This window comes from Nicotiana tomentosiformis, chromosome 3 (genome assembly GCF_000390325.3).
Source record: "Nicotiana tomentosiformis chromosome 3, ASM39032v3, whole genome shotgun sequence".
Lineage (NCBI taxonomy): Eukaryota > Viridiplantae > Streptophyta > Magnoliopsida > Solanales > Solanaceae > Nicotiana > Nicotiana tomentosiformis.
Window position 1 is genome coordinate 7,941,917 of NC_090814.1, and position 8,409 is coordinate 7,950,325.

Below are 8,409 nucleotides of genomic sequence, written 5' to 3' on the forward strand. Positions count from 1 at the left end.
AATAGTATGCATGTTGGTATGACCAAGTTTTCTATGCCATACCCAAGGGTCATCAAGTATAGAATCTAGACAAATTTGATTACCAAAACTGTCTAAGTTACTGATGGTATAGACATTTTGGTCCCTATTTCCAGAGAGAATAACTTTACATGATTCATCTTCAATGAACCAACCATGTTTTTTGAAACGAACCTCGTAGTCATTGTGATATAGTTGACTAATACTGAGAAGATTATAACCAAGTTTATCAACCAAATACACTTCATCTACATCACATGTTGAGCTGAGAGGAATCTTTCCAACTCCAATTATGATTCCTTTTGATTTAACTCTAAAGGTAACTGTTCCTCCATCTAGTTTGGTGACCTTTTTCAATAATTGTTTGTCACCAGTCATATGTAATACGTGCTGTCAAGATACTATTTTCCTTTTCGATTCTTCTTGCGGTGCTCCTGTAAAACAAAATTACTTGTTTTTAGGTACCCAAGCCTGCTTGGGTCCTGAATGGTTTTGTGAGTGTTAGCTTGACTAGAGAATTTAGGTCGCCAGACCCATCTTCTGTTGTCCTTGAACCTGCAATGGTTAGAAGTGTGACCAAATTTTTTGCAATAAAAACAAGACGTATTATTGGGATTTTCAGAGCCTCTTTCTGCTCTAATTCTATTCATGCATTGGTTAGTGTTGTGACCATTTTTACCGCAATAAGAGCATGCATGGGAATTTCTAGTTCTAATCAAAGATATATGAGGAACAATCTCATTTGATTTGACAGAACCATGACTGGTGGATTTTCGCAATCCATTCAGTTGAAGTTGAAGTTTATTAACTTCATCTTGAAGCATATCATGCTCAATTTCATAGACTTCCAGCTTCAAGGCCCAGTCTTTCTTTTCTCTTTGAATTTTTCTGAGTTCATTTAGAACTCTCTCAATATCTGCAAGAGCAATTTCAATAAATTCTTGGAGTTCATAATAGTTGGGACATGTAGGAAGCCGTACCTCACTGGTTCCCTCGTCTGTCATAAGACCAAGTTCACTTGAGTCCTCTTCTTCATTTGTTCCTTCATCTGCCATGAGCCCAAGTTCATATGAGTCCTCATTGCTATCTTCTTTTATGGCCATGAAACACATATTTGCAATTTCTTCATGGTCAGATTCTTCTTCATCACTCCAGGCTCCAAAGGACTTCTTCTTTTGAAAGTTCCTGCTGAGCTTCTTCTTCAGTTCGGGACAATCAACTTGAATGTGTCCATTCTTTCCACATTCATAGCATCCTCCATCATTTTTATCATTTTCATTATTCATCCTTCCTTTTTTGAAGTTTGATTTTCCTTTCCTGTTATTTCTGTTTTTCCTCATCATGCTTGTTACAACTTGAGAGAGCATGGCTATGTTTTTATCCTGTTCTCCTCCTTCCTCTTCCTCTTCATTTTCTGGTTCAGCCACAGTTTCTTTAAAAGCAACCGTTTTCTTCTTTTCTTGTTGAATCTGCCTGTCCAAGTGAGTTTTCTCAAAGGCAATCAGATCACCTCTAAGTTCATCATAGGGCATTTTGTTAAGGTCCTGACATTCCAGAGCAATAATCTTGGGCTGCCAAATCACGGGAATACTTCTAAGAGTTTTTTTGACATGTTCTCCACTTTTTATTGGTCTACCAAAAGACTTTATATATCCAAGGATTTTGCTGAACCTGGAGAACATTTCCTCTACTGATTCTCCATCATTCATTTGAAATAGCTCATAGTCCCGAACTAGAAGATTGATTCTTATTTCTTTCACCTTGTTGGTTCCTTCATACGTGACCTCCAATATATCCCACATTTCTTTAGCAGTTTTACAGCTTGAAATATTTTAATATTCTTCTCCACTGATAGCATTATACAACACATGTTTTGCTTTGGCATTCACTGTTATGACAGGTGATTGTCCATCAGTGTAATCATCTAAGTCAAGTGGATCAGTTGATACTATGACTTGACTATTTTTGTCTTTCTTTGGCGGAATTGGAAGATTTTCCTTTTTGATCATGTGCCAAACTTTAATGTCATGTGATAGTGTATATGTTTACATACATACTTTCCAGTGAGAAAAGTGTTGCCCGTTGAAATATGGAGGTCGTACCTGAGATGTTCCTTCTTGAAATAGTGCTCCGACGACTGTGTTTGATCCCATGATCTTTTCCTCACAAAGCAAAGTTTGTGAGCCTTGCTCTGATACCAATTGAAAGTACAAGGGGGGGATAAATTGTGGTCGATTAAAACTTGGTTGACTAAGTATGAGTTTAGTCGACTAGGTTTCGCATAACGAACATTTAAAGTAGAAATGAACCAAGCAAACTGAAAGACAAACAAGACACAACCATTTTTATACTGGTTCAGTACCGGTGTGGTACTTGCGTCCAGTTTCCCTTGGGTCACAAGGGTTCTCTTAGATCTTTGATAAAAGGTTACAATAGTGATGGCTTTAGTTTGTTCACCATCAATGATATTCAGCAACAGTATTTTTTGTAATGTTGACACAGCTCTCTTTTTGTGTTCTAACTCTTTCTATCTTTTATGACACTTGTGGGCTCAAGAATACAGTGTTTGTACTAAGAACTAGAAAGGTTTAGAAACAGTTTGTGTAGTTGCGTGATTTTCAATGTTCTTATGCTTTTTCCTTTATAGCTTCATGAGTCTTCTGCTTCCTTGTCTTGTGGGATTGTATTGCAGCAATTCTAGGAATCCTTTCCTTGTGAGGCATGTACATCTAAGAGAAAGATCCAAGGGCTGCCTTATGAATCTAGCTTGAAATGGTAGCTAGATTCATCTTTCTGTCCTTACGAATTTCTTCCTTCATTCTTCCTTGATTTGAGATAATCTTGGTTGATTGCTTACTTCACTTCAATCTTGACGGATTACTTTATTCATTCCTTCTTGACTCGAGCTTCTGCTGAATCTTACGGATTTGATCGATGTCCGTGATTTGCTCTATTCTCGCACACTTGAGGATCTTGATTAACACTGATTGGTCTGTCTGTGATTTGTTCCATTCTTGCGCACTTGAAAATCTTGTTCAATATTGATTGATTCCCTTCTAGTTAGGCTAACTGATTTATTTGCCATGTAAAGCAATGGTTCAAGATGCATAGCCGTTGAGTAGATCTTCTTTCCTTTTAGCAATGTTGTTGCTCACCAGAATCTACATATAATAATATATCATAGTCAAAGCTTCTTTAGGGTTATTGATCATTATTAAAATTCTAAACTTAACAAAGTATGTCTTCCATTACATTTTTTCTGTCCTATTGTATGAAGCTAAAGTATAATTTCTCTAATTCTTGCATTGTTTAACCCAAAAAATTATTTTCAAGGTTAAAGTAATAAATTTTATATGACGGGCCACAAGCAACCGATTCGATCCGAAAGATATAAATTTTTGTTAGTACAGCATGATAGAGAAGTGTAAAATAAATTCAATGATAGATAATATAATAAATATAAAGTAGAGAAGAAATAATTCTTATTGAATGATCCTTGATAGGATAATGAGCCAAACACAGCTTGAAGGGCCGAACTATGGCTAACTTGGGAGCAAGATGCTATGAATTACAATGTATAGAATTGTGGAAAAGAAAAATTAGATTCCCTTGATGGTGATAAAAGTATGTCTATTTATAGGGCTAAATCTAAGTAACTATTCTCCTTGAATTATGAGTCCATTATGAGCATTTACTCATTCCATCCGTTACTTTTGGAAGACTTGTAACAACTGTGTAAATGTTGGAATTCCGTAACTGATGAGTTAATTCCGTAACTGATGAGTTAATTCCATAACTGATGAGTCAATCCCGTGCCTGATGAGTTAATCCCGTGCCTGTTGAGTCAATCTCGTGCCTGATGAGTCAATCTCGTACCTGTTGAGTCAATCTCATGCACGTTGAGTCAATCTCGTAATTGATTGATTCCTTTCTCATTTGTAATTATGAGATATTCTCCAGCACCTGATCCGGGCTATTTTATGATTTTCGAGGTAACAGGCACGTCACGAGTATGTTCGGTCCCGGGGGTGTTTCATATATCATCTTTACATGTCATTCTTCACTTTTCTCCAACCCTTGCTGACACATGTCGCCATTTAATAGACCCACGTGACGAGTCTATTTTTTACTAATACAGAGAGTCCCCCCACTTTCCGGTTACTCACTGTGATGTGACTGGGAAGTGGAAGATTTTATCTTTTCCACCCTTGCCTCTTCCTCATTAAAAACCTTGCCGAAAAATCCAATATGGACAAAAATCGGGCGAAGGAAAAAAGAGTGCAGAACTTAGAGATTCATATGAGAACTCCACCGCTTATGTTCCTTTCGTCAATAATCGGTTGGTGATGAAAACGTACTACTACCACAGAAAGCTTGATCTCAGATTTTTAGTGTTCATCCGGAACTTTTAATCTTTGAGTTTTGACTCTTGGATTTTTAGTTTTACCCAAAAACTTTATAATCTCACACCCTTAGAGACCGGGGATGTTAATCACCAGAAAATTTGTACTTAGCCATTTGATTCGATGACTTTACGATCGGGACATCCGACCGTTAGCCATTTGATTCGATGACTTTACGATCGGGACATCCGACCATTAGCCATTTGATTCGATGACTTTAGAAGAAGAGTACTATGGGTACTGATTTGGAGAGTGTCTTTGCACGTATTCCAAATAAAATATTTTACACGGGGAGGAAAGAGCTTCCGAGGATAGTCAGAGTAATCCCGAACGAATCCTCAACCTACTGAGTTTCGTCTCCAAGCTAGATGATATTTCCATTATCATGGCAGATTATAGAGAGAATTCTCTGATTTAAGAAATATATAAGTACTGCAAATTTAAGTACTGTAATCACGTTTGTCTAGACATCATTTAGTACTTTAGGGAATTTATCCGAGTACTAATTTTTCTTGGCACGTTAAAAATTTATTTGAGTGCTCATACTTAGTCTTATTGTCACGGCCCAAAATCAACTGTCATGATGGCGCCTATCGTGGAACTAGGCAAGCCGCTACTCAACATCTCAACACAGTAAAAACTTTGAAAATAAAGACGGAAGCAATTAATATTTAAGAAAAGCCCCTTTTGAAATAGAAATAATCCGAAATATGACACAATTTATCCCAAAACCGGGGTGTCACCGAGTACATGAGCATCTATGCCAGAATAAAGTCTACTATAATGTCTAAGAGTAAGAACTGAAATACAGATAAAGATAATGAAGGAGAGTCAAGGCTTGCGAACCCTATGCAGATACCTCGATAGTCTCTGAAATCCTGTCTCCTCAATCAGCAGCCATCGTGACCGAAAGCACCTAGATCTACACACAAGTGTAACGTGAGTACAACCAACTCAGTAAGTAACAAATCCAACCTTTGGACTGAAAGGTAGTGACGAACTCAACCAACACAGTATAATATAGAAATAACAGTACAGAAACGTAGGCATGCTTTCAAGTTCCATAGATAACTCCAAAAGTAAAATAGATCAAATCTGAGCGATATGAAGCATAAAATTCCTTTACTTCTACATGTCAATGCACATGTTGTATGTGATGCACCATGAAGACATCCTCATGGGCTCACGCTCTCAAATGCTCAATCACTCAGTATTGTATATGGCCTAACGGCCTATGGAAGATCCATCCCGGCAAATATACATCACTGACCAACAGTCACCCAGTACCGAGTAGGGCCGATCCAGCCCATGGAGAAGATCCATCTCCAGGTATATATAGTGCTTCAGACAAGATCCATGTCCAGGGAAGATCCATCCCTCAATAATATCAACCGCGCTCACTGGGGGGTGTGTGCAAACTCCGGAGGGGCTCCTTCAATCCAAGCGCTATCATAAATCAGTATAATCACTGCGGCATGCAGCCCGATCCCATAACTGTCACTCATAATCAGGCTCTCGGCCTCACGTAGTCATCAATCTCTCCATTCTCACTCACGGGCTCACAATGTCATGAAACTAGCCCGAAAACAATGATATGATGTATCTACAAATAACCACAGAGACTGAGATATGATATGAAATGCATGAATATGACTTAGTACAAAATATCAATGAAATCAGTAAGATGCCAGCAAGAAACGACCACTATAGGTCCCAACAGTACCAGCATAAAGCCTAAACATGATATCTAGCATGGTTGACAGCTCAGTTACTTTATCACACGATGAAAACACGGATATCAATAAGATAGAACTACTATACAGTGCCATGGAATCGACGAGGTCATAATTCTCACGGTGCACGCCCGCACGCCCATCACTTGGCATGTGAATCACCTCAATACCAATCACATAACACATAATTCAGGGTTTCGAACCCTCAGAACCAAGTTTGAAAGTGTTACTTACCTCAATCCAGGCAAAACTCTACTCCAAAATGCCTTTGCCTCTCAATTGGTCTTCAAACATCCCGAATATAGCCACAAGCAGTACAATACAATTAATATAGGCTAAAGGGATCAATTCCACAAGAAAAATATTAATTATAGCCAAAAATACGGAATCGGCTCAAACCCGCCCCCGGGCCCACGTCTCGACATTCGACAAAAGTTATAAAACCCGAAAACCCATTCACTCATGAGTCTAACCATATCAAATTTACTAAAATCGACACCAAATGGTCCTTCAAATCCTCAAAATTCACTCTCCAAATCCCTAGCCTCAAACCCCAAAATTTCACCTCAAAAATACACAAACTAGGTCGAAAATCAGTGGGGAAACATCATTATTGAAGAAAAATGAACACAAGGTGCTTACCTCAGTAATCTCTTCAAAAACCCTCTCAAAAACCTCCAAAGTCCGAGCTCAAAATGATGGAAATGGTGAAAAACCTCAAAGTCTTGCTTAAATAGGTTCTGCCCAGGCATTTTCGCACCTGCGGAGCCTGGGCTCGCACCTGCGCGCCAGCTTGTGCGGAAAAATAAGAGCTTCTGCGCAAACCACTTAATCCTAGCTGCCTCCGCACCCGCGACCTCTGATTCGCATCTGCGATATCGCTGGTGCGAGAAACACATCGCACCTGCGGACTCTGCTGATCTCCCTTACTACCGCACCTGCGGTACACCTGCCGCACCTGCGGCATCGTACCTGCAGCCAAAACCCTCGCAGGTGCAATTATACCAGCTTAGTCCAAACTTCAGTAGTGCGTCAAATCAAACTGCGAGTTCGCTAACCACCTGGAATCAACCCGAGGCCTCCGGGACCTCAACCAAATGTGCCAACAAGTCTTATATCCCAATGCGACTTAGTCGCAACCTCAAATCACCTTAAACAACATCAAAAATACAAATTACACACGGATTCAAGCCTAATGAACTTTGAAATTCCCAAATTCTACAAACGACGCTGAAACCTATCAAATCACGTCCGATTGACCTCAAAGTTTGCACACAAGTCATAAATGACACCATGAACCTAATCCAACTTCCAAAAATCCAACCCGACCCCGATATCAATAAGTTCACTCCCGGTCAAACTTTCCTAAATTCCAACTTTCGCCATTTCAAGCCTAATTCTACTACAAACTTCGAATTCAAAATCCGGATACACTCCTAAGTCCAGAATCACCCAAAAGAGCTAACAGAACCATCAAAATTCAAATCCGAGGTCGTTTACACATAAGTCGACATCCGGTTGACTTTTTCAACTTAAGCTTTCAATTAAGAGACTAAGTGTCTCAATTCACTCTGAATCCTCTCCGGACCCGAACCAACTAACCCGATAAGTCATAAAATAACAGTGAAGTACAAAAATGAGTAGAAAGGGGGGAACGAAGCTACAACTCTCAAAATGATCGGCCGGGTCGTTACATCCTCCCCTCTTAAACAAACGTTCGTCCTCAATCGGGTCTATAAACATACCTGGAGTTTCAAATAGGTGTGGATATCTGCTCCGCATCTCCCTCTCGGTCTCCCAAGTAGCATCCTCAACCGGCTGACCTCTACACTGCACCTTTACTGAAGCTATATCCTTTGACCTCAACTTCCAAACCTGCCGACCCAAAATAGCCACCGGCTCCACATCATAAGTCAAATCACCATCCAACTGAACCGTGCTGAAATCCAAAATATGAGACTGGTCGCCAACATACTTCCGGAACATAGAAGCATGAAATACTGGATGCACACTCGACAAGCTAGGTGGCAAGGGAAGCTTGTAAGCCACCTCCCCAATCCTCTGAAGTACCTCAAACGGCCCAATGAATCGAGGGCTCAACTTGGCCTTCTTCCCGAACCGCATAACACCCTTCATGGGTAAAACCTTCAGCAGAACCTTCTCCCCAACTATGTAAGACACATCACAGACCTCCTGTCGGCATAGCTCTTCTGTCTAGACTGCACCCTGCGAAACCGCTCCCGAATCAATTTAAC

The 8,409-nt window shown here is 39.8% G+C and overlaps 1 protein-coding gene across 1 annotated transcript; it reads right to left on the reverse strand.

The window, feature by feature from the left end:
• Positions 1-419: 419 nt before the first annotated feature.
• Positions 420-1,820, reverse strand: LOC104118925 (uncharacterized). Its single transcript, XM_009630316.1, has one exon. The coding sequence runs from the start codon at positions 1,818-1,820 to the stop codon at positions 420-422; it is 1,401 nt and encodes a 466-aa protein (XP_009628611.1).
• Positions 1,821-8,409: the final 6,589 nt, after the last annotated feature.